The 27,632-nt window shown below is 38.0% G+C and overlaps 1 protein-coding gene across 1 annotated transcript in view; it reads left to right on the top strand.

The window, feature by feature from the left end:
- Positions 1-27,632, top strand: part of STK33 (serine/threonine kinase 33) — a 150,371-nt gene that overhangs the window by 115,088 nt on the left and 7,651 nt on the right. Inside the window, exon 12 of the mRNA XM_045803841.2 lies at positions 19,129-19,335. Coding sequence (XP_045659797.2) covers positions 19,129-19,335 — 207 coding nt within the window. The remainder of the gene's footprint in view (positions 1-19,128; positions 19,336-27,632) is intronic.

Raw genomic sequence — 27,632 nt, forward strand, 5'->3', positions numbered from 1 at the left:
ATTTTTGCTTGAAAGGTTTTTATTGATCATCCTATCATTTGTCTCATTTTGCAAAAAAAAAAGGTTCAAATACATATTTAATTTCTTGTTTTTATTTCCTGTGATTTTAAGGTTCTAAATGTTTAAAAATTACTTAATAATGACTTACCATTATGATTATTAGTACATAATTAATCAAGAGAACATAATTATAATTTGTTATAATTATTAAGCGTCACAAGTACAATTATATTGGAAATGCCTCTCTCTAGTGGACGGATAGGCCTGCATTTCCCCACCCCAAATACTTTATTCATCGAAGATTGAATATTACTTATTGTTAGAAAAAGACAGCATTCAGCATCAGTTGTATTGTTGTTTTAGTTTTTAAAGATGTAGGTACCAAGAACCTTACGTAAATAAGTAGATGGGAATGGAAGGAGTTTTGACATAACAGTGTCACTCAGTTCTTTAAATCTGTTTGAGTAAACTGTCAAAATCCACCCAGGGAAAGGCCTGCTAGAGAAGGTTCTCGTTCCTGCCAAGATGCTGAATTAGCACAGATTACTGCATCTTCTCTGAAGATTAAACCTAGAATAACTTTAGAGAAAAACCTCAGGATACCAGGATTCAGAGAACAGCATGAGAAGCCCTTGGGAAGATGAAGGATTTGTTTTGAGTTGGTGTGTATGGCAGGTGCGGTGACAGCCCAGAGCCAGGACAGGATGTTAAAATAGGAAGACAAAAAAACCCAAGTTCCCCTTTTGCTTGTCTTCCTTTGCCTTGGGACATTGATGCCTATCCCTTCACAGGGGTCTGAAGAAATAAAATCCAAGCAGCACTGAAGCCCTGTTTTGAGTGAGAAGCTAAGGAAAATGGGTGGGAATTGACTGGTTTTTGGCATTGACTTGTTGAACTCCAAATGCTAAGACTGGCAGGTTGTGCTTTTAGGAGTTCCTCCTGCAAAGGTTGTTTCTCCTGGGAGAAGGTTGATAAGGATGAAACCCTAGACTGTGGAGTAGCTTGGATGGGGCAGGTTTCTGGTGCCTAAGGTTCTTACCCCTTACTCTTCCTTGAGCTCCTGGACTGAGGGCCCGGATCTGACCTTAGAACAATGCCCTGTCCTCCCAAGGAGCCAGTACTCCCTGGGGAAGATGAGATCACAGGCCAAGTTTCAGACACCATTAGGAGAGTTTAGGATAGACAGTCCAAAATTTGAAAGTCAGCAAAGTGAGTATACTAAAACAGATAAGGGAAGATGTTAATAATATGGAGCAAGGATATGAAATAATAAAACAGAACCAAGTAGAACCATTTAAGTATAATAGTTGAAATATAGAATGCAACTATATAGGGTAAAGAAGTGAAATGGGTGCAGCTGAAGAATGAATTTAAAAACTAGGCAATCAGATTAGGGAACTTTACAGAAGGAAACAGGAAGATAAACAAATTGAAAATATATTAAAAAAAAAAAAGAAAAAAAAAAAGGTTAAGATACATGGAGTTAAAAGTGCCCAAATTCCTATAATAGGAATTTGAGACTGAAAAGTAAAAAAGGGGAGGAGAAAATCTTTAAAAAAAATAATAGAGGTAAAATAATCAGAATTAAAGAAGAAAGACTTCTGCTTTCAACAGATGATAGAATACTAAACAGGAAAGATGAGGAAAAACTGATGAAAGAGGCATAATGAAATTTAAGAACATCAAAAACAAGGGGAAAAACTCTAAAAGCTCCCAGAAAGAAATAGCAAAACATAAAAAAAAAAAAAAAAAGAACAAGGATCACATTGACAGGAGGAAAAAAAAGATGGTGGAGGAGTAGGGGACCCCTTCTTCAGCTGGTCCCCTGAATCGAACTGGTTCTACCAGACCATCCTGAACTCCCACGGAATCAGCCTGACATGCAGGAAGATACATCTGGATCTCTACAAATGAACATCTCCAGCACTGAGTATGAACAGGAGATGTTCATTTGAAACCTCGCACAGATATCAGAAGATAAATGGAAGGGGGAGGGAGCCACCGCGTTCGGGCGCTGGGAAGCGGTAGCCAACTGCACGGGGGAGCGGGCGGACTCGCGGACCGGCACCTGTGAGAGAGCAGACTGAGACCGTGAGCCGGGAGCTCGAGCCACCAGACTGAGGACTGGAGCTCCGGAGCGTACACTTGATCTAGACTGAAACCGGGAGCTCGGGAGCGCACGTGGGAACGGGGTGGGGGGGGGGGCGGCGGCTGCCAGTGTTAGAAGCACAAAGGACAGAGATGTGCGGGCCCTGGAAGTGAGGGCTGGGACACCGGCTGTGGGGCACACATCCCGGAACACTGCAGGGTTTTTAGCAGCACTGATGGAAACAGAGTTAAAGTGGCCAGGAGAGCTCAGTGGAGAGCAGACTGTGATCTCTCTGTTCTGAGACAGAGGCTGGGATTCGGCCACTGCTGCTCTGACTCTCAGAAGAGTCACAGCAAACTGCCAGGGAAAGCCGCCAGAGAACAAAAGCCTGGAAATACCGGCTCACATTGTGCCCATCCCCATCCCCCCTCGCAGGGGACACGGAGACTCTACCCAAACAGGGTTTCCTGAATATCAGCGCAGCAGGCCCCTCCCCCAGAAGGCAGGCTGAAAAATCAAGAAGCCCTCATCCCTAAGGTCCCTATAAAACAAGTGCACACTGCCTGGGTCCTGGTCAATAATTTGGGTTCTGGGCATCCCCACAACCTCTCCTCGTCAGAATGACGAGGAGGAGAAACCCTCAGCAAAGAAAGGAGACAGAGACTGTGGCCTCTGCCATAGAACTGATGAATATGGATATAACCAAATTGTCAGAAATGGAGTTCAGAGTAACAATGGTCAAGATGATGAGTAGGCTTGAAAAAAATATTAACGAAAATATTAACAAGAATATAGAATGTCTAAGGGCAGAAATGAGAGCGAATCTGGCAGAAATTAAAAATGCTATGAATCAAATGCAGTCTAAACTAGACGCCCTGACGGCCAGGGTAAATGAGGCAGAAGAACAAATTAGTGAATTGGAGGATGGGATGGTAAAAGAGAAAGTTAAAACAGAAACTTGGCTTAAAAAAAATCCAATCTCAAGAATGTACATTAAGGGAGATTACTGACTCAATGAAACGTTCCAATGTCAGAATCATCCGCATCCCCGAGCGGGTGGAGAAAGAGAGAGGTCTAGAAGAGATATTTGAACAAATTGTAGTTGAGACAAATTGCCCTAATCTGGCAAAGGAAACAAGCATTCGTGTCCAAGAGGCAGAGAGAACCCCTCCCAAGGTCAATGAGAACAGGCCTACACCACGTCACATCATAGTTCAATTCGCAAATATTAGATCCAAGGATACAGTATTGAAAGTGGCCAGGGGGAAGAAATCCTTATGTACAGAGGGAAGAATATCAGAATAACGTCAGACCTGTCTACAGAGACCTGGCAGGCCGGGAAGGGTTGGCAGGGTATTTCAAAGCTCTAACTGAGAAGAACATGCGCCAAGGACCCTTTACCCAGCAAGGCTGTCATTCAGAATTGATGGAGAGATAAGGACCTTCCAAGACCGGCAGGAACTGAAGGAATTCGTAACCACCAAACCAGCCCTACATGAGACATTAAGAGGGGGTTCTATAAAAGTAAGAAGACCCCAAGAGTGATACAGAACAGAAATTTACAATCTATAGAAACAAAGACTTCACAGGCAACATGACATCATTAAAATCATATCTCTCAATAATCACTCTCAATGTGAATGGCCTAAATGCTCCCATAAAATGCCACAGGGTTGCATATTGGATAAAAAGACATGACCCATCCATTTGCTGTCTACAAGAGACTCATTTTGAACCTAAAGATACATCCAGACTGAAAATGAAGGGATGGAAAATCATTTTTCATGCCAATGGACCTCAAAAGAAAGCTGGGGTAGCAATTCACATATCAGACAGATTAGATTTTAAACTAATGACTGTAGTTAGAGATACAGAAGGACACTATATTATTCTTAAAGGATGTATCCAACAAGTGGATATGAAAATTATAAATATCTATGCCCCCAACAGGGGAGCAGCTAGATACACAAGCCAACTCTTAACCAGAGTAAAGAGACATATAGATAATAATACGTTAATAGTAGGGGACCTCAACACTTCACTCTCAGCAACAGACAGATCACCTAAGCAGAAAATCAACAAAGATACAGGAAAAAATAGGAGTGGTTCAGGCAGTTAAAATATTTTATGGATTTTTTAAATAGCTGTTATTTGTCAGCTTTTTAAAATTTTAACTGGATGCCATTGTATTGCTTCTCTCATTCTAAGTAAATATTTACTTTGATTAAAAAAAAAGGTTTGGATAGGATGGTGATGGGTAGTAAGGAGGGCACGTATTGCATGGTGCACTGGATTTTATACGCAACTAATGAATCATCGAACTTTACATCAAAAACCAGGGATGTACTGTATGGTGACTAACATAATATAATAAAAAATATTACTATAAAAAAAAGAAAATCAACAAAGAAACAAGAGCTTTGAATGATATACTAGACCAGATGGACCTCATAGATATATACAGAACACTACACCCCAGAACAACAGAGTACTCATTCTTTTCGAATACACATGGAACTTTCTCCAGAATGGACCATATACTGGGTCACAAAACGGGTCTCAACCGATACCAAAAGACTGAGATTATTCCCTACATATTCTCAGACCACAATACTTTGAAACTGGAACTCAATCACAAGGAAAAATTTGGAAGAAATTCAAACAGTTGGAAACTAAGAACCATCCTGCTCAAGAATGATTGGGTAAACCAGGTAATTAAGAAGGAGATCAAACAATTTCTGGAGACCAATGAAAATGAAAACACATCGGTCCAAAACTTATGGGACACTGCAAAGGCAGTCCTAAGGGGAAAATACATAGCCATCCAAGCCTCACTCAAAAGAATAGGAAAATTTAAAGTGCAGTTTTTATATTCTCACCTCAAGAAGCTGAAGCTGGAACAGAAGAACAGGCCTATCCCACGCACAAGAAGGCAGGTGATAAAGATTAGATCAGAGATCAATGAATTAGAAACCAGGAGCACAGTAGAGCAGATCATCAGAACTAGAAGCTGATTCTTTGAAAGAATAAATAAGATCGATAAGCCACTGGCCAGACTTATTCAAAAGAATAGAGAAAGGACCCAAATTAATAAAATTATGAATGAAAGAGGAGAGGTCACAACCAAAACCAATGAAATAGGAAGGATCATTAGAAACTTTTATCAACAGCTTTATGCCAATAAATTAAACAACTTGGAAGAAATGGATGCCTTCCTGGAAACCTATAAACTACCAAGACTGAAACAGGAAGAAATTGATTATTTAAACAGACAGATTAATTAGGAAGAGATTGAAGCAGTGATCAGAAGAGTCCAGGGCCTGACGGATTCCCCAGGGAATTCTACCAGACATTCAAAGAAGAAATAATACCTATTCTCCTGAAGCTCTTTCAAAAAATAGAAACAGAAGGAAAACTACCAAACTCATTGTATGAGGCCAGTATTACCTTGATCCCCAAACCAGGCAAAGACCCCATCAAAAAGGAGAATTACAAACCGATATCCCTGATGAATATGGACGCCAAAATTCTCAACAAGACTGTAGCTAATAGGATCCAACAGTACATTAAAAGGATTATCCATCATGACCAAGTGGAATTTATCCCTGGGATGCAAGGATGGTTCAACATTCGCAAATCGATCAGTGTGATAGATCATATCAACAAGAAAAGAGTCAAGAACCATATGATTCTCTCAATTGATGCAGAAAAAGCATTTGACAAAATACAGCATCCTTTCCTGATTAAAACCCTTCAGAGTGTAGGGATAGAGGGCACATTCCTCAGTTTCATAAAAACCATCTATGAAAAGCCTATGGCGAATATCATTCTCAACGGGGAAAGGCTGGAAGCCTTCCTCTTAAGATCAGGAACACGACAAGGATGTCCACTCTCGCCATTATTATTCAACATAGTACTAGAAGTCCTTGCAACAGCAGTCAGACAACAAAAAGGGATAAAAGGTATCCAAATCGGCAAAGAAAAAGTCAAACTGTCTCTCTTCGCAGATGACATGATACTCTATATGGAAAACCCAAAAGACTCCACCCCCAAATTACTAGAACTTATAAAACAATTCAGTAATGTGGCAGGATACAAAATCAATGCTCAGAAATCAGTTGCATTTCTATACACGCACAATGAGACTGAAGAAAGAGAAATTAGGGTATCGATTCTATTTATAATAGCACCAAAATCATACCTTATCTCGGAATTAACTTAACCAGAGATGTAAAGGATCTATATTCTAGAAACTACAGATCACTCTTGAAAGACATTGAAGAAGACACAAAAAGATGAAAAATATTCCATGCTCATGGATCGGAAGAATTAACATAGTTAAAATGTCTATGCTACCCAGAACAATCTACACTTTCAATGCCATCCCGATCAAAATACCAATGACAATTTTCAAAGAACTAGAACAAACAGCCCTTAAATTTGTGTGGAACCAGAAAAGGCCCCAAATCACCAAGGAATTGTTGAAAAGGAAAAGCAGAGCTGGGGGGCATCACGTTGCCAGGTTTCAAGCTATATTACAAAGCTATGATCACAAAGACAGCATGGTACTGGAACAAAAACAGACACATAGACCAATGGAACAGAATAGAGAACCCAGAAATGGATCCTCGGCTCTTTGGGCAACTAATCTTTGACAAAGCAGGAAAAAACATCCAGTGGAAAAAAGATAGTCTCTTCAATAAATGGTGCTGGGAAAATTGGACAGCTATATGCAAAAGAATGAAACTTGACCACTCTCTCACACCATACACAAAGATAAACTCCAAATGGATGAAAGACCTCGATGTGAGACAGGAATCCATCAAAATCCTAGAGGAGAACATAGGCTGCAACCTCTTTGACATTGGCCACAGCAACTTTTTTCATGACACATCTCCAAAGGCAAGAGAAACAAAAGAAAAAATGAACTTGTGGGACTTCATCAAGATAAAAAGCTTCTTCACAGCCAAGGAAACAATCAAAAAAACTAAGAGGCAGCCCACGGAATGGGAGAAGATATTTGCAAATGACACTACAGATGAAAGACTGGTATCCAAGATCTACAAAGAACTTCTCAAACTCAATACACGAGAGACAAATAATCAAATCAAAAAATGGGCAGAAGATATGAACAGACCCTTTTCCAATGAAGACATACAAATGACTAACAGACACATGAAAAAATGTTCAAAATCATTAGCCATCAGGGAAATTCAAATCAAAACCACATTGAGATACCACCTTACGCCAGTTAGAATGGCACAAATTGACAAGGCAGGAAACAACAAATGTTGGAGAGGATGTGGAGAAAGGGGATCCCTCTTACACTGTTGGTGGGAATGCAAGTTGGTACAGCCACTTTGGAAAACAGTGTGGAGGTCCCTTAAAAAGTTAAAAATAGAGCTACCCTATGATCCAGCCATTGCACTACTGGGTATTTACCCCAAAGATACAGACATAGTGAAGAGAAGGGCCATATCCACCCTAATGTTCATAGCAGCATTGTCCACAATAGCTAAATTGTGGAAGAAGCTGAGATGTCCATCAACAGACAAATGGATAAAGAAGATGTGGTCCATACATACAATGAAATATTACTCAGCCGTCAGAAAGAATCATTACCCAACATTTGCAGCAACATGGATGGGACTGGAGGAGATAATGCTAAGTGAAATAAGTCAAGTAGAGAAAGACAATTATCATATGGTTTCACTCATTTATGGAACATAAGTAGCAGGAAGATTGGTAGGACAAGGAAGGGAAGAATGAAGGAGGGGCAAACAGAAGGGGGAATGAACCATGAGAGACTATGGACTCTGGGAAACAGACTGAGGGTTTCAGAGGGGAAGGGGGTGAGGGAATGGGATAGGCCAGGGATGGGTATTAAGGAGGGCACGTATTGCATGGTGCACTGGGTGTTATACACAAATAATGAATCATGGAACACTACATCAAAAACTAAGGATATACTCTATGGTGACTAACGTAACATAATAAAAAATTATTTAAAAAAAAGAATCACATTGACATCTTACTTTTGGGGAGCAACATTGGATAAAAGCATAAATAGAGTATTACTCTAAATATATTAAAAGACCAAGAACTTTAAGCTTAGAATTTTTATCCATCCAAAGTATCATTCAAATGAAAATAATTATAAAAATATTTTCAAATATACAAGACTTCAGAAGGATTGAGACACAAGTCATACACATAAAACACTTGGTTGAAATATTTAAATAGGAAAACCAAATCCAGAAGCTGCTGCCAGAGTGCAGTAAGAGTCTTTAAATACCTTGATAAAGTTTTTGTTGGTGTCAAAAAACCCTCACAAAACTGAAAAACCACAAAACCAAAGAATAAGAGGAGAAAGTATTTCCATAATAACAAGAATTAAAATGAGAAGCAATATCCAGTTAGAAGCACTGAGAAGGGAGAAAGAACATCGGTCCACTGAGAGGGTGCGAAAATAGAAATTGTTGACATCAGATTTTTAAAGTGGGAAAGAATTGAAAATCAAAGAATGGGGCAAATTGAAGTAGTAAACATAAATGATAGAAACGAGTCCAAATATAAAAATAATCAACAAATAAATGAGTTAGAAAAACCTATTAAAAGACATATTGTCAGGTTGAATTTTTAGTTGAATCTAGCTGCTATTTACAAGAAACACTTACAAAGCATAAAGACAGTGAAGTATTGAAAAAAAGAAGAATGGAAAAGGACATACCAGGCAAACACTAACCCATGTCACTATATTAAAGCTTGTGTAATGAATAAATACCAGTTAATACGTTAACACACCTCAACTAGAGCTAAAGACAGTCACTTTATTATGATAAAAATTCAACTGAACCAGATTATATAATAATTTTAAACATTTATACAACTAATAACCTGAAAAACAGTATATCAGAAGTTGACAAAACTACATGGAGAAATTGGCAAATTCATCATAGTGGGAGATTTGAATACACTTCTCTCAATTACTGATAATGTAAAGCAAATGAAAACAAAAGCAAAGGTACAGAGGTTTTAACAACACAATCAACAAGCTTATCCAGTGGATACATATACAATTCTGCACTCAACAATTAGAGAACATATAGTTTTCTTAAGCCCATGTGGAACATTTATCAAAATTGATCTTACGCTAGTCCGTGAAGCAAGCAAGCTTCAGTGAATTCCTCACAGATCATGTTCTCTGACAATATGCAGTCACATCAGAAGTCAGTAGCAGCGAGAGTAAATATCTGCGTGTGCTTAGAAATCACATCACATGCTTCTAGAGAAGTCCTGGGTTAAAGAATAAATACTAACGAGAAAGAAGTGAAATCCTTAGACCTGAATGACAACGAAAATACAACATGTCAGAACTTGTAGGATGCTGGAAAGTGTGTTTTGGCAGAAGTTTGTAGCCTAAAATATTTATATTAGAAAAGAAGAAAGGTAAAAATTAATAAACTACCTATCCAACTTAAAATTGCAGGAAAAAAATCCAGCAGAATATACCCAAATAAAGTAATAGGAAAAAAAAAACTAAGTGAAAATAAACTAAATAGAAAGCAAAGGTAGAGGAGAAAAAGATAACAAGACCAACATTTGAGTCTTCCGAAAGACCAATAAATAGGGAAAACTTTGGCGAAAGTAATCAAGAAAGACGAAGAAAAAAGTTAGATACTCTATATGAAAAAGAGAATTCAGCCACAGGAAAAACACAGAGAAAGGATTGTGATTCAAGAGATAAGAAATTTAAAAGACAAGGGAACCCTAACAACTGTATACTAAGAAATCTGAAAACTTTGGCCAAATGGACAAAATTTCTTGGTCTAGAAAAATTTTACAGCTTCATAAAACTGCCTCAAGAATAAATAGAAAACTTAAATGGTCCTATAATTATTAAAGAAATTGAAGTAGTAGTTTAAAATCTTCCATAAGGATGATGATGGGGATTAAGAGCACACTTACGATGAGTACCAGGTGATGTATTGAAGTATTGAATCACTATATTGTACACCTGAAACTCATATAACACCGTTAACTATACTGGAATTAAAATTTAAAACCTTATATTTAGTAAAATATACATATATGTTAAATAAATATAAAATCCTCCATAAGGAAAGCACCAAGCTTAAAATTCAGATGATTTTACAGATTGTTCCTACAAGACTTTCAACTCAAATTTGTAGCTCACCTCCCACCCCTAACAAGAGGGAATTTTTCTTTACTTATTCAAAAAGTCTAATATAACTCTGTATACTGTAGTACAACAAAACTAGACTGATGGAAACTAAACCTATGAAAAAGGAAAATGATCCATTTCACTTATTAATAGAGATATAAAACCTTAGACACAAAATATTAGCAAATTGGATCCAACTATGTATATAAAAAGATAATACATCATGACCAAGTTGGATTTTTGCTCAGTATACAATGATGGTTTAATTTCAGAAAGACATCTATAAATATAAATTCCCACATTAACATATTAAAGGAGAAAAAAGCATCATTTCAAAGGAAACACTTATAAGACTCAACATATATTCATAATTTAATTAGGAATAAAAGGAAACTTCTCTAACCTGATATAAAAGAATATAGCAAATATCATTCTAAATAGGAAATATGAGAACTTCCTTTAAAATAAAGCTTTAGGGGCGCCTGAGGGGCTCAGTCGTTAAGCATCTGCCTTCGGCTCAGGGCGTGATCCCAGAGTCCTGGGATCGAGCCCCACATTGGGCTCCTCTGCTGAGAGCCTGCTTCTTCCTCTCCCACTCCCCCTGCTTGTGTTCCCTCTCTCACTGGCTGTCTCTCTCTCTGTCAAATAAATAAATAAAATCTTTAAAATAAATAAATAAATAAAATAAAGCTCTAGTCAAGGAAGTCGGCTTTCAATATTTTTTTCCAAGATTGTGGGTTTTAGTTAACTGGAGACAAGGAAAAGATATTAAAGGCATGGGAATTGGAAAGCAGAAATAAAACGTTTATTATTTATCATAATATAGAAATTATTAGACACATTATTTGAAATAATAGGAAAGCTGAGTAAGATAGCTGGATTTATTATTGATATATAGTTAAGCCTTGAACAACATGGAAGTTAGGGGTACTGACCTCCTGTGCAGTTGACTCCCCAGAAACTTAACTGCTAACATCCTACTGTTGACTGAAGCCTTGCTATTAACATGAACAGTCAATTCACACATATTTTTATGTTATATGTACTATATGCTATATTTTTATAATAAAGTGAGAGAAAAGAAAATGTTATTGAGAAAATCATAAAGAAGAGGAAAATACATTTACAGTAACCCACTGTATTTACTGAAAAAAATCTGCATGTAAGTGGACCCACACAATTCAAACCCATATTGTTCAAGGGTCAGCAGTGTATCAGTATAGAAGTGTATCGGATCAACACATGTACCCCTTAAACTTACACAGTGTTGGTACATGTCAATTACGTCTCAATAAAGCTGGAAAAAAAAGATTGGTATACAAAATTCAATTACGTTTCTATTCACAAGCAGCCAATAATAGAAAACGTAATAAAAATGAAGACATGTAATGCAGTATCCAAGAATATAGAATATTCAGGAATAAATCTAACATAAGATTTCTAAGACCTCTTTGGGTAAACTTATGAAATTTATTGGAAAACATTGAAAAAGACTTAAATAAATGAATATTGTGGTATGGTCTAACAATGGAATATTATATAGCAGTGAAAGTGATTAAACGCATGTACTAATATCTGTGAAGCTATGAAATTTATCTTTAAACTCATCATAGTTTTGTTAAGATAAAATCTACTCACTCTAAATTAACACTGATTTTAAATACATAGTTTGATGAGTCTTATATATGTGTGTATTTGTGCAACTACCAGCCAGAACAAAATAGGGAACATTTCCATCCCTAGCCAGAAAGTTCCATTGTTCCCTTTTCCAGAGTGATTGGACCATTCACTAGCAATGTGTGAGTTCTAGGTTTGCTCCCCACCTTCTCCAGTGCTTGTTATTGTCGATATTTTTTATTGGATACTCTGGTAGGTATGTAATAGCATCTCTTTGTGGTTTTAATCTGCATTTCCTGAATGACAAAGGAAATTGGTCACCTTTATTTATGCTTATTGGTCTTTTGGATATCTTCTTTTGTGAAACACCTGTTCAAGTATTCCCCCCCCCCCATTTTTCTATTTGGTTTTATGTCTTTTACTTGTTGATTTATAGGAGTTCATTATTTTAGATAAATGAGATTTCTGCGACACACAAAAAAATAAATATACAATCACAAGAATTGAAAGAAGCTAACTTAAGAAAAAGAACATTGAAAGGATTACCGTAAATCCTTGCTTAAGGAGATGACTTTAGAAAAAGAATAGATTGTTGGAAATTGGGGGTCTTGAAATGGATTCCCCGCAAGCTCTATCCTTGCCCACACATCCCTTTGCAAGTCTTCATGTATAGCCAGGTGTATATAATTTGGAGAATATTGTTTGGAATATATTGAGTTTGTTTTTATTTTTCCGGCTTTATTGAGATATAACTGATATATATATATATAACATTGTATAAATTACAGGTGTACAACATAATGGTTTGACATATGTATATATTGTAAAATGATTACCACAATTAGTTTAGTTACAACATCCATCAGCTCACATGGTTACAATTTTTTTTCTTTTGATGGGAACTTTAAGAATCTGTCTTATCAACTTTTGAGTATACAATACAGTATTGAAGGCTCCACAACACCTCTAGCTAGAAATTCTTGGCAGGCAATTAGAAATATACTTCTGGAATAGGGCAAATTACTAAATTTCTCAGGCTGCTCCCCCCTGAAGATTAGGAATATCAGCACTAACCTTGTACATTCATGTAGTTGCTACACTTATAAAAGGAAATCACCGAGATGACTTTTAGGAAAAATTTTACAGTGGCGTGCAGCTGCTTACTTCAGTGTCATTATTCCCTTCACACGCTGCTTCCCAGCACTCATCGGGCCCATTAGGGTGAGTTTGGTGGTTTTACTGGGTGCCATCAGTTCATGTGGGTATCTGCAACTTGCATCGTTTCTTTTTCTACTCTAGTGTACACTAGTTACTAGTCATATAAAGGTAATAGCTCAGATGACTCATGTAAGTGACTTAAATGGTAAATAACAAAGGAAGAATGACTTTTCTTCCTCCATTTCCTCATTCCCTCTTACTAAAGATAGTCTTTGTTAAGTCTCTATGCATTCTTTCAAAAAAAATTCTATACATTTTTATGTATGTACCTTACACAAGCGGGGTCATAGTATGCAAGCTATTCTTTTCTACCTAATGTATCTTGGAAAGATTTCTTTATTTTTTAAAAAGCAGCATTATATCTCAAACTATGGATACACTATTATTTTCTAAATAGTCTCCTATGGCAGAAGATATGAATAGACACTTTTCCAATGAAGACATACAAATGGCTAACAGACACATGAAAAAATGTTCAAAAGCATTAGCCATCAGGGAAATTCAAATCAAAACCACATTGAGATACCACCTTACGCCAGTTAGAACGGCAAAAATTGACAAGGCAAGAAACAACAAATGTTGGAGAGGGTGTGGAGAAAGGGGATCCCTCCTACATTGTTGGTGGGAATGCAAGTTGGTACAGCCACTCTGGAAAACAGTGTGGAGGTCCCTTAAAAAGTTAAAAATTGAGCTACCCTATGATCCAGCCATTGCACTACTGGGTGTTTACCCCAAAGATACAGACGTAGTGAAGAGAAGGGCCATATGCACCCCAATGTTCACAGCAGCATTGTCCACAATAGCTAAATCGTGGAAGGAGCCGAGATGCCCTTCAACAGATGACTGGATTAAGAAGATGTGGTCCATATATACAATGGAATATTACTCAGCCATCAAAAAGAGCGATTTCTCAACATTTGCAGCAACATGGATGGGACTGGAGGAGATAATACTAAGTGAAATAAGTCAAGCAGAGAAAGACAATTACATATGGTTCTCTCATCTATGGAACATAAGAACTAGGAAGATTGGTAGGGGAAGAAAGGGATAAAGAAAGGGGGGGTAATCAGAAGGGGGAATGAAGCATGAGAGACTATGGACTCTGAGAAACAAACTGAGGGCTTCAGAGGGGAGGGGGTGGGGGAATGGGATAGGCTGGTGATGGGTAGTAAGGAGGGCACGTGTTGCATGGTGCACTGGGTGTTATAGGCAACTAATGAATCATGGAACTTTACATCAAAAACCAGGGATGTACTATATGGTGACTAACATAATAAAAAAATATTATAAAAAAAAATAAATAGTCCCCTATGAATATGGAACATTTAAATTATTTCAGATTGTTTCTATTACAGCAGTGGTGCAACAAATGTTCTTATAAATATATGTTTGCATGCTGTGTTACCAGATAAATTCTTAACAGTGGACTTACTGGCCAGAGAGGATGCGCATTATATATTTTGATAGGTTATTGCTAATTTACCCTCCCATAAAAGGCAAGTAAATGAGAAAGCCTGCTTCTCCACACCGTCACCAACACAGAGTATTATGAAACTTAAATTTATGCCCGCCTATTAAGTGAAGATTGGCATCTCATTGTTCTGATTTGGGTTTTGTTAATTTTGTGAAGTTGAGCATCCTTTTATGTTTTTTTTTTATAAAGTGACTATTCCATTTTCCTATTTAAAAAAATTTATTCCTAAGTGTCAACTATACTCAAGTAAAAAAAAAAAAACCAAGCAAACAAAAAACCTCTTAGGAACATTACAAAATAAATAGTTCTGGCTATTTACAAAAAGTAGAAATGATGACCAGAAGCTAAAGACCTAGAATGTTTCCTTTTAGCTTTGCCAGTTTTTAAAAAGATTTTATTTATGTATTTGACAGAGAGCAAGAGAGAGCACAAGCAGGGGGAAAGGCAGAGGGAGAGGGAGAAGCAGACTCCCAGCTGAGCAGGGAGTCCACACGGGGCTCAGTCCCAGGACTCCGGGATCATGACCTGAGCTGAAGGCAGACGCTTAACCGACTGAGCCACCCAGGCGTCCTTAGCTTTGCCAATTTTATGTTTCATACCACCTCACCCCAGCTCATAAATATCATTCATTCATTCAGATCTACTCATTAAATACTTATTGTTTATAAAATACTGATAGTCACAGTCCTTGAACAGGCAAGTATGTTAGATAGGAGCATATGTTTAGGTCTCCAATTTTGGTCTCCATTTAATAATACCTTAGTTTTTGCCAATGCTGCTTCTCCATGAGTGTTCATTTTTCCATTTTTCAAAATAAAATAGTCCCAACCCTCTGTCAGTTAACCAAGTAGAGGTTTAGTAACCAGAAGGTTGGTGTTCTACTTTTGAAAGCCTCCGATTATTGACCTGTTACTGCTGCCTCCTTGCCATGCACTAGCTCACAGTTGATGCGTTCAGTGTCTGACCCCTGATTACAGCCAGTAAAGGGAGTTCAGAGGTTAGTGTCCTATAGTGAAACGACATACACTTGACAGTGTCTGCCCTAATAATGCCCATTTTTGTTGGTTAATTTGTAATTTCTGTTGAACCCACATGGCTCATGACACATAGCCCTGGCCCACGTACTCATTGGTCAGTCCAAGCATTTGAGACAATTCCTCCTCCAGCTGCTTGCAAGCAAGAAGGGGGTAGGTAGTCTAGTAAGTTATTGGCTGGACTTCAGACAACAGGGAAAGTCTGGAATCGATCTCACCATTTGTGCCGTGTTTGATATCACACATGAATTTAGGAAGCAAAAAGTTGAAGATTTCCAAATAGGGTGTTTCGGAGGGTATAATGTCTTATTCTGAATCCTCTCTCTTCTTCACAATCTCCCTGGAATGAGAAATAGGGTCATTTCTTTGAGTACAAAGGCACTCTAGGCATATAGAGTATCAGTCATCAAGCTCTTACGTGTATGACGAGCATTTGAAAGATTGCTAGAGATGCAGGTTCAAGATAACACAGGGAATCCTTGCTTCGTATAGTAGCTCAGGACCATAAAAATAACAGCGCAGGTTGAAACTGCAAAACGATCTTAATAATCATTGGGGAAAGTGAGGATTGTTCCATGCCCTTTGAAATTTTTTGTTAAATAATAAAAACTAACTATTGGTTATAATACTTGGAAAATGAAACAAAAGAAAAACTGATTTTTCTAGGTGCATTGTAATTTCAAACATTAGAAATATTAAGAATTAAAATGTCTTATTTTTTTAAATAAAAACTTGTCAAAATTAGTTTAAACAGTGCTTACCTTCTTCCTCTTGTCCTATAACTTACAATACAGAAGGGAGTATCTTTTTTTATATTTTAGTGAGTTCTAATACTATTCTCTAAGTTTGGATGAACTTCCAACATTTTATCCTTTGTGCTTTCAATGTCATGAATTATCTCTGAAAGTTTTTTAAATGTCACCTTCTTTGCAGGCATCACTTTCACTGGGGCACCTCTGTTCTTTCTGCACACCACTCTCCTCTCATGTGTGTTCGTGAGTTTGCCTTCCCAAGCTCCTTTGGTTGCATACCTAGGTTCTCTCAAGCGGTGGCGGTGGCGGAGTTTCCAAGGTCAGCCACTTCTTCTGCTACTCCACTGACATTTGATTCAGATTTCACTTCCAGCATGATCACTTTCCATCTGCTTGCGGCCCTTTCATCTTGGCTGGCAGACTCCCAGGGAGGCAAGGAGGCAACACAAGCGCATACTTTGCTGCCTGTGTGTGAACTGAGTAGCCAATGCCCAGTGTCCCATCACCAACAGACTAAAAGAAGTGACATAATTTGTCACTGATCACAACACACATCTGTAAATTCCGCAGTGACTGTGGCTTGAAGAGCCGCCAGTGAAGTCTGAACCTTACGTAATCATCGTTAGTCTACCACGGTGACTGAAACTTGAACTGTGTTGTTGGGGGACTGATACTATTTCACTAAGTCACGATGACGGAAATTCACGCACATCAGGACTGTGCAAAGCAAGGACCATCACAGGGTACCAATGGGATAGGATTTCGGTAGTAATTACAATTTTGTTGGCTATGCTGGTTGTACACTGGGCTCTTTTTAAGGGCCTTTTGGAAGTGACTTACAGAATGCAGATGTTAACTTGCTATTTATATCAGGATAGGCTAAATTATGCTGTGGTAACAAATGACCCCCAAATGTCAGTGGTCTCAATGCCTTCCGTTGCAGATTGGCTGGGAGGAGGAGAGGAGGCTTTGTTTTACTTTGTCCTCACTCAGGGACCCGGGCTGAGGGGCTCCATCTCTGTGCTCCTGTAGTTGCTAAGGTAGGAATAGGGACCCTGATAAATTGCGCGCGCTCTCTTATCATTTCCACCCAGAAATGACATACACTATGTCCAGTAACATTTCACTGGGCAAAACAAGTCACATAGTCATATCCCAAAAGATACAGAGAAGCAGAATTGTACAACATGCCTAGAAGAGAGGACTGTTAGGTATCATTAGTGCCTACTACAGTATGCAAAGAGTTACCTTATAGAAAGCTTATCAGGGAAGGGCAATTGAGGCTGGAAATACAGACATAGATAATATCAGGCTAGTGAAAGAACCTCTTTTGTGTACTCGCATTCCAGGAGCCTGGATATTGTGATTACAAGAAAATTAGGGTTAAAGGTCAGGGTGAAACCAGGAAGTTGTAATAGAGGCTAGATGGATCATAGATCAAGCAGGGCTATTGGCAGAGCTCTGGAGGTCAGAACTCTTTCCGATGAGGTATCAGAGACTCTACCATTCTAGACAATTCCAACTCTTTTATGGTCTCTGAAACGCCATCTGTACTTCATCTGAGTTTAAGTTGACAACATTTTTTAAAGTTCTGGGGTTCTTGACAGAGATAATTCTTAAACTAAGCCCTGGAGGTAAGGGTATTCTGGGTGTGAATGGGTAGAGGATGCTACGGGTACAGTGTAGCAAAAAGCAAGATGCTATGAAAGTGGTACGACTATAGAACTGCTTAAAACAGGATGAAATAGAAGAACCACGAGAGATTAATTGTGTGATGATCCTCAGTTATTACCATTCCATACTTACTGTGTGTCTCTGTCTTTAACCACAAATATATTAAGCTCTACAATTCCTCAACAGTGTACTCAGAAATCTGCCCTGAAAGTGCTCCGTTTCAGAGTATTCTGTGTCACTGATGCTTAATGCTTCAATCCACCCACTTACCAGATTAACATAGCATCACTTCATAGCTGTGCCCACACCTGCATTTCCCATTTTAATCTAAATGTGATCTAAACTTGTCTGAACTTTCTCTACTAGTCTGAGTTAGGAGCAAAAATATTTAAAGCACACCTACTCTAGCAGGAGCCGTTTGAGACTGCATTCATGTGTTTCTTGGCATTAAGTGGAATATTATTTTTGAGAGAAGTGTTGTTAGTATAGAACAGTCAGTTTGGTATGGCGTGGTCACATTTGGGATTAAAGCGGTGTGTGCTGAATCAGTTATGATCGTGACCACTTTACATCTAAGCCTTCCAGTCAACTAAAAAGCTTTCAAATCAGACATCTGTCTTCTTGGACCCAGTGTTTAACTACTGAATGAGTTCAGTTTTCCTACCTGGAGATTTTGATGTTATATAAGCTTGCGCTTACTGTTGGGCTCACTAGACTGGGGGCAACTTTTTTCATTCTTTCTGCTTCCCTTATAGTTTTCTAAGAATCGCTCTATGAGGGGGTCTTCCGATTCCAGGGAATTGCCATGCCTAGTGTCCCTTGCAGGAGCATGTTGCATTGTTCTTTCAAACCTGCATATTTCCCCCCAAACCCTAACCTGTCGCACCTGACCTCAGTCAAGAGGCGTGAGCCATGTCAGTGCAGGGAGGATGCGCCAACGGGCCGCAGAAGTTTGGCTGTTTACTCAGCATTATAGTTTTTCCATGCGACTTACTCAATTTAGGAAAATGTATTACTAGAAGATGTAAAAATCTTTTCAATTTTCTAAACTGTTTCTAACACCAAAAATTCATTGTTAATATTAGGGCAACACGCTTTCTTCAGCAAGACCAACCAATGTGTTAGAAATGATGAAGGAATGGAAAAATAACCCAGAAAGTGATGAGGAAAACACAACAGATCTAAAGGACAACTGGTCCATTCAAGAGAAGTTGAAAGATTACCCACCCGGCAGCCCCAGCGGAAACGTCCAGGATATCAGTAGCACCTCAGATGAGGAGGAGGAGAAACAGGTAGGAGGAACCAACAAAACGAGTAGGAAGAACAATTATCCCATTTCTCCAACCTGTAAAATACTCTCACAACACTTGGAACAGTTTTTGCAACTCTGTCTTTTTTTGTTGTTGATTTGTAAGGAAAGACCCTACATGACAAAGAAAGTCAAGTTCTCTCCTCCCCTAAGACTATCATGATTTAGCACTGCAGCCTACGTGTTTGTTTTAGGATCTGTGATTATGTCGGGCAGGGGTCTGCAAACTTTTCCCATAAAGGAACAGAGAGTAGATATTTCAGGCTTTGTGGGTCATAATAGTCTGAGTCACAACTTCTCAACTCTGATGTTAACGGTATGAAAATAGGCATAGACAGTAAATGAATGAGCGTGGCCACGTGCCAACAAAACTTTATTTGTAAAACAGATGGGGTGCGATATTTGGCCCATGGGTCAAAATTAATTTTTGTGCTTTACCAGACTATACAATTTGGAATGAGTTTATGTATTACCTAGAAAAAGATTTATTACATTATCCAGTTACTTGTTTCCAATTTTATGATAACTAAAACTGTTTATATAGGTTTATCATTTTGCCTTATTAGGTCTGAATAGAGCTTTATTCTTTTTGGTGAATAAAATTTAGTAACATTTTGATTAATTCCAGATAGTGTTCTACTAACCAGATATCCTAAATTAACCCAAACCCTTTTTTCTTTTGTTCCTATGTTTATGGAAAAATTTTCCATGGGTTTGTTCTCTTTCTTATCTTGAAATCTAGTCAACAGATTTGAATTCTTTGTTAGTAATTGAGTGTCCTGCCAGTGGGGGCTTTGTTCCCCTCAGGGCAGCCCAGGCCGCCAGGGGGAGCTGTTGCGTCCCGGCTCTCTGGTGCGTAGCGTCGGCGCAGTGCTGCTCAGGCCTGAGGGGTGGGTTCTGAGCTGCTCCCCGGAAGGCGCTTGCGGGCCCGCCCCTCCCAGGCTAACAAGGCCATCAGAACCTGCGGAAAGAGACTTGGTAGGTTGATTTTAACTTACTGGTTGAGAACTTCTTCATCTACTTGATAGCAAATGTCTAGATAATAAGTTTAACATTTAATGACTCAGGTATTTTGAAATAATCATATTTTTACCAAAGTATCAACATAAGTATGTGGCATTCCCTTTATCCTCTCTGGTCTGTTAATAACTCCTGAAATGCTTAGCAACTGTGTGTATTTTATATTGTTAAAAATAATACCCTAAAAACCCATGTTTGCATTCCTTATTGAATACAGTTTGAAGATTTTTCTCTTAGCTGACTTGGCATTTTATACAGACATATTCATACGCGCACACACACACACAAACACCTCACACGTATACACATGCACTATATATAGATAATATATATATATACACATACAGTTGATTCTTGAGTGACGGGGTGGGGTTAGGGTGTCGACCCCCCATGCAGTTGAAAATTTGTATATAACTATTGACTCCCCTGAAACTTAACTACTAATAGCCTATTGTTGACTGAACCCTTTCCGGTAACATTAGTAGCCAATCAACACATATTTTGTATGTTATATGTATTATATGCTCTATTCTTACAATAAAGTCAGCCAGAAAAAAGAAAATGTTATTAAGAAAACCATAAGGAAAAGACATTTACAGTACTGTGCTGTCCTTCTCCAAAGAGATCCACGTATAAGTGGACCCACACAGTTGAAGCCCCTGTTGTTCAAGGACCGACTGTACACATCCTCACACTCAGACATGTGTGTTCCACATATAGACACACGTGCATCTGCATACACGCACACCTACACAAACACAAGTGCTTACACACACACCACATATAACCACATTCTCTTTTGTATTTTGTAGTCGGGGTTGTATCTGTGTTTGTCACTGAATCCGACATGAAATATCCTCGTGAACCAAATATTCGGTTAGTTGTCTTCCATCTCCTTTTCCATGGCTCTGTCACACCTCTCCCCTTCCTGGAACCCTCCCCCTGCAAGTCATAGAGTGATGGAACTTGCTGTGCTGTTCTCAGCCACTACCCCCACCTAGGGAACAGGAGAGTTGGAATTTGAGGCGCTTATGGATGCTAGAACTATAACCAGTGGTATAAATTTTATACCAGATAGGTTGAAATTTTAAGAACAAAGATTTCCACTCATTAGCAGGAGGAACTTTTCTACAGTCAGAGCTCACCTGCAATAAAACAGGCAGGACCATGGATAGTAAACGCCACCTTCCAGGTCGCGGAAGTATTCATGAAGACTCTGGAAAGCTCCTGTCACAGCTGCTGTAGCAGGAATTCCTGCAAGATGGGTAGGAGTTTTCCCTGGGTGTCCTTTAAGGAGCTCCCATGCTTAGGCTTTGGCTGTGATGTCTTGGGAGGAATACATTACCTTGTATGGGAGTTTTTCTGAAAAGTATTACCCCTTAAAAGAAAGACTTCTCATACATTTAACATATTAAGTTTTTTCATGGGTTTTTATGAATAAGTATGTTACTTTGTTAATTATATTGAAGCTGAGCTTGTGCTAGGAAATGACTTCTTTTCTTTCAAATCTTCATTAACAACAGTAAATAGTGGAGTATAAAGTTCTCAAGTGATAACTGAAAATAGAACTTGCCATTTACTCTTGAGCCCACATAGGATTCATATAGTAATTAATATTCTTAAGAGTGAAATTTTAACTTTATTAAAATTATTCCATGAATATTAAAGTATTTCCCATGGGGAAAGTTTTGTTTGTTAAAATTAGATTATATGAACAATTTGATGTGATAGTATAAATAATTTATACCTACTAAATTAAGGAAATTCTTTTTCCATTAAAATTTTTGAAATTTGGCTTTAAGTGGAAATCTGCCAGCAGTTCCTGTTTTCCATTGTATCATTGTTCTTTCTTCTGGAGAATCTCATAAATCCATTTAGAGCTCTGATTTTGTATTTTTTATAAGCCAGGGTGATCATGCTTTTTAGCTAAGTGGCAGAGCTCTTGGGAGATTAGCAGAGAAAGCGGGGATATGTTATAAACAAAATCAGAACACTTGAGCTGAGCAGCTTTGTCTGTCACCGAGTGATCACCCTTTAGTTCCAAACGCCGGGGTCATCATGGAAAATATGGTCTGCATCTCCTCATTGTTCATGTTTGGATTAAGGTATCCCACTACGCTTTTCCAGACTTGTCTTCAAATAGTTGGCATTTGGCCGTGTCCTTTTTTTTTCATTTCCAATTTTAGCCTAATTTGGGTAATTGTCTTCTTTGAGGATAGAAATGTCCTCTTGTGTATATCTCGTGTTTTATAGGCTGAGTACATCTAGGTAATGTTTTGTGTCTTTAGTAACCCTCTAAATTCCCCACAGTGGGTTCTTAATCCGTTCTGTCAGGTTCAACTCCTACAACAGCATTTATTCATCTTCAAATGAGATGCTTGGCAGGCCATTGCTTATTGCAGGAACATGCCTTTTAACATTATGTCCTTACTGATTTCTGATAAGCAGTACAGTACTTTATTTATTAAGCTGAAAAAACAATTGAGAAATGAATGTCTGTAATTAAAATGCACTTCCCCATAACCATGGAGGGTGGGACTAAAAATTCCGGATGTAGATTTGCATTACAGAATTCTTGCTTCATAAAGGAGATACTTCTTCATTGTTAAATTATTTATTGAATACAGACTTGAATGTACTTGTTTAATGAAAATGGAAGATTTTTCCAGTTGTTTCCTTTCATGATCATTTTTCTCCACTGAAAACGTGGCCTTTACAGTGTCACAGGAGGTGGTACACGTAGCAGATACTTTCGTCTAGAAAGTAGAAATTCAAGGTTGCTTAGAAACTTTGAAAATTTATTTTGATCAATGAAATGTATTCATGGAGCAGTTCTTCAAAGACAGGAAATGTTTGAATTTAAATACCATTGAAATTAAACAGTTGAACTGTGGTATGTTGATATATTTCTACGAGAAAGAGTCAGGTTTTCTTGGTATTTGAGTTGAGTAGGATAAAAATTTTCTTCTCTTGACAAATTAAACCTTAGCTTTCCAAGCCCGTGTGAAGCATGTGCAGATTCGGTGGCACTTCCACAAGTTGGGCACACTTCCGTAGTCCGATATCGAAGCCTTGCAATCTGGCGTGCACGTAAAATATAACGGTTAAAAGCACGAGCTCTGGACCTAGGCTGCCTGTATGCAAATCCTGGCTTCACCACTTATCGGCTTTGTGACCTTGGACAAACCTCTTGGCCTCTGGTTCCTCATCTGTAAAATGGGAATATGATCGTAGCAACCAGGGATTAAATGAAATAATGCATGTGACACTCTTGACGTGGTAAGCACTTCATAATGTTAGCCTTTATTACTTCTATTGTTATATCACTAGAAAACTTGCGTAGAATATGACAAAAATTGCATGTTTTTTTCCTGTCAGCTTCAAGTCTCCTTTGGGCATGTCTCCTTTTGGGTATGAACAAGCCAAGAAATATCATTTTTAAGGTGATAAGGTGATGCTTGCAACCTCATTTGCCTCTGAGTTTCGTGAGGTCTCTCGGATACTGTGGTAGGTTAGATGATTTTTCCCAATTACTTAATCCCTCTCTGAAAGGGATTTCGTACATTTACAACTTTTGCCATGGGACATTGCAGTTCTCCCTACTGGAGTAGGCGAAGGATATTTCTCATCCCACTAATGTTGGTTTTAGCTCTGTGACTTACTTTGGCTGACGGAATGTTAAGAGGTGAGATGTAGGTAGAGACCTTAAAAGCGTTCGGTGATTTAGCTTGTCCTCTCGTATTTCTGCTACCTGCTTTGAGAAGAACATGCCTGCAGGAAGCCACAGTGCCTGGAATTAGGAAGATTTATGGAGCAGACCTGAATCCAGTACAAAACTTGGCGTCTGGTCTAGCCTAGCACGGCCAACCCCTACAGCTAACCAAGACTTTTATAGTCATTTGCTATGTAGTTGTACAGGAAAGAGTTAACACAGCAGACCTGAGCTGCTCTCCTTGAAAAGGCCTGCTTGCAAGGTGGGCCCTTGGCTGGCTTCTGGGAACTTGGATTTGGTTACTATCATTATCTGGTTAAGAATGATTCATTCTGCCCAAACTGTGCAAACAATACGATTTATGCTGCAACCTGCTTTTCTTCTGGGGATCTGGGATTTTGGTAGGTGCCAGGCAGAGACTGCCTACATGACCAGTTCCCAATAAAAGCTCAGGATTTCATCTCTAAGACCTTCCCTGGCTGGCAACATTTGACATGTGTTGTCATAGCTCATTGCTAGGGTAATGAAGTGCATTCTTTTTGACTCCTGAGAGAGGACCCTTGGAAGCTTGAGCCTGGTTTCTACTGGACTTCACCTCAAGTGCCTTTTACCTTTGCTAACTGTGCTTTGTAATACATTGTAGCAATGAGTACAACTATATGCTGAGTCCTGTGAGTCCTCCTAGTATATCATGGAACCTGGGTGGGGGGTGGATTTTGGGGACCTCCCAAACACCATGGTATAATTGCAGCAATAGATGACTAATACAGGTACAAATAACTGTGCTAACATGAATCTTGATATGTTGTTCTTTGACCCAATGCTATTTATAATGCCAATTGCTAGTTTGAATTCATAAGATTTTGTCCCTACTACTCCTACTAGAACCTTCTGCGTAAGGCTTAGCTTTCACCACAAGCTTAGCCAGACTTCCACAGTTGAAGGAAGTATTAGTGAATCATTTCAAATCATTTCCCTCCTCTCCCAAGGCTGGCTTTTGTCCAGCTCCCCTTAGGGACTATGGCTGTTAGGATATGCTATGTATCTTTTCCCTATGGAGAACCAACCCATTAGGTTGGGTTATAACAACTATTGCTATAATTCCATGCACATTAATTTGAGTCTGTTCATCTCTTATCCTGCCTTTAAGCAATAGTTGTCATATGTATTATAGCTACCTAATTATAAACCCCACAAAACAATGTTTTAATTTTTGCTTTAAATAGTCATATGTATTTCCAAGAAATTAAGAGGACATTTTGTCTGTTATACATACTCGGGGTATTTACCATTTCTGATGTTCTTCTTTCTTTTCTGAAAATCCAGTTTTCCATCTGGTATCATTTCCCTTCAGCTTGATTCAGTCTCCCATTTCTCTGTTAAACCTACCTGGTGAATATTTAATTTTAGGTATTATATTTTATTCTAAAATTTTCACTTGATTCTGTTTTATTATTTTGATTTCTCTTCAGAGATTTCCTTTATTCCTCAAAGAATATTTTCCTTTACATCACTGGTAATAGTTATAATAACTGCTTTAAAATCCTTGTTTGCTAATTCCAACATCTGGGTCACCTTAGGGTCTGTCTCTACTGATTATTATTTCTATTGAGTAGTTTGGGATTTTATCTTAGACATTGGAAATGTTGTTATGCTGACTCTGGATTTGACTGTGTTCCTCCAAAAAGCATTGATGTTTCTGTTTTAGCAGGCAAGTAGTTGGTTGGATGCAAATTGCAAATCGTCTCTAAGCCAGCTGTTCAAATCTTCAGTCAGTTCATTTCTCTTTAGCTGGGCAGAATGTAGGGTGCCCCTTCTCTGGCAATCTCCTTTAAGGGATTCCCTCATTACCTTCTTGTGTCCGTGGTTGCCTTGAATTCTGTCCTCTAATTCTTTAGACTAGAGAGAGAAAATTAGAAAAGTGTCCAGGGTTGGGAGAGTGGTGGTGAGGAGCACATTGCCACTGAAGGAGCAACATTTGACATATCAACAGAAATAATGGAAGCCAGAAGACAATGGAGTGACATTGTTAAAGTGCTAAGTGGAAAATGAAACAAAACTAAAAAACTGCCAACTCGGAATTCTATATCTCATGATAATTTTCTTCAAAAATAAAGATAAAATAAAAAATATTTTCAAGTATGTAAAAGATGAGAGAATTTGTTACCAGCACTTCTTACTATAAGAATTGCTAAAAGAAAATTCTCAAGGTAAAAGAAGATGATCCCAGATGGAAATCTGGACTACAGGAAGGTATGAAGGGCAACAGTAAGGGGAAATATGCGAATAAGTATAAAATAATGTTGACTCCTTGAAACAATAGAAATAATAATGGATCTAAGCCTTCATCTCAATAAGCTAGGAAAAGGATAGCAAATCAAGCACCCTCCCTACAAGAGGTTATTGTGAATGATTGAGCCCCAATAAATTAGAATATTTATATGAAATGGTCAGATTTCTTTAAAAAACATCAAAGCAGATATACAAAAATACAAAATCTGAATAATATTATATTTACTTTAAAAACTACATTGAAAACTAATGAAGTGTACTGTATGGTGACTAACAGAACATAATTTTTTTAAAAAGTAAAAACTAAAAATTGAATCTGTAATTAAGAACTTTCCAGTAAAGAAAATTTCAGTCTCAAATGGCTTCACTGGTTAATTCTTTAAATATTTGCAGAAGAGTTACACAAACTCTTGGAATATTTCCCAATTCATTTATAAAGCAAGTATAACTTTAATACCAAAATATGACAAGGATATTATAAGAAAAGAAAATTGTTAGCCAAAATCTCTCATCAATATAGATATAAAAATCCTAAACTCGATATTAGCAAACTGAATCCAGAAATATATAAAAGAGATAGCACATTCTTGATCAAGTATTCCAGGGATGTATGTTTGGATTAACATCCAAGAATCAACCAATATAATTCACCATATTAATAAGTAAAGGAGAAAAGCCATATGACTATCTCAATAATTGTGAAAAAAGCATTTGATGAAATTCAACACTCAAACATGAGTAGTAGACTAGGAACAGATGGTAACTTCTTTTACATATTAAGGGATTTTTATATTTTAAAAAAATCTCTAAAGCTAATATCATTCTTTTTTTTAAAGCTAATATCATTCTATTTATTTATTTATTTATTTATTTATTTATTTATTTATTTGAGGGAGGGGCAGGGAGCAGAGGGAGAGAATCTTCAGGCAGACTCCCTGCTGAACGGGGAACCTGATGTGGAACTTGATCTCCAGACCCATGAGATCATGACCTGAGCCAATACCAAGATTCAGATGTTCAACCAATTGAGCCACCCAGACACCCCAAAGCTAATATCATTCTTAATCGTGACATATTGAACACTTTCCAGCTGAAGGTAGGAGAAAGGCAAAGATGCCCCTTTTGACTTCTCTTTAATATTGTACTAGAGATCTTAGCCAATGCAACAAGGCACGTAAAAGAAAATTAAATGGGTTGGAAAAGAAGAATAAAACTATCTCTATTTGCAGATGACATGATTGTGTACAAAAAATCCC

Source organism: Ursus americanus, chromosome 16 (genome assembly GCF_024610735.1).
Source record: "Ursus americanus isolate L20-20 chromosome 16, mUrsAme1.1.p, whole genome shotgun sequence".
Classification (NCBI taxonomy): domain Eukaryota; kingdom Metazoa; phylum Chordata; class Mammalia; order Carnivora; family Ursidae; genus Ursus; species Ursus americanus.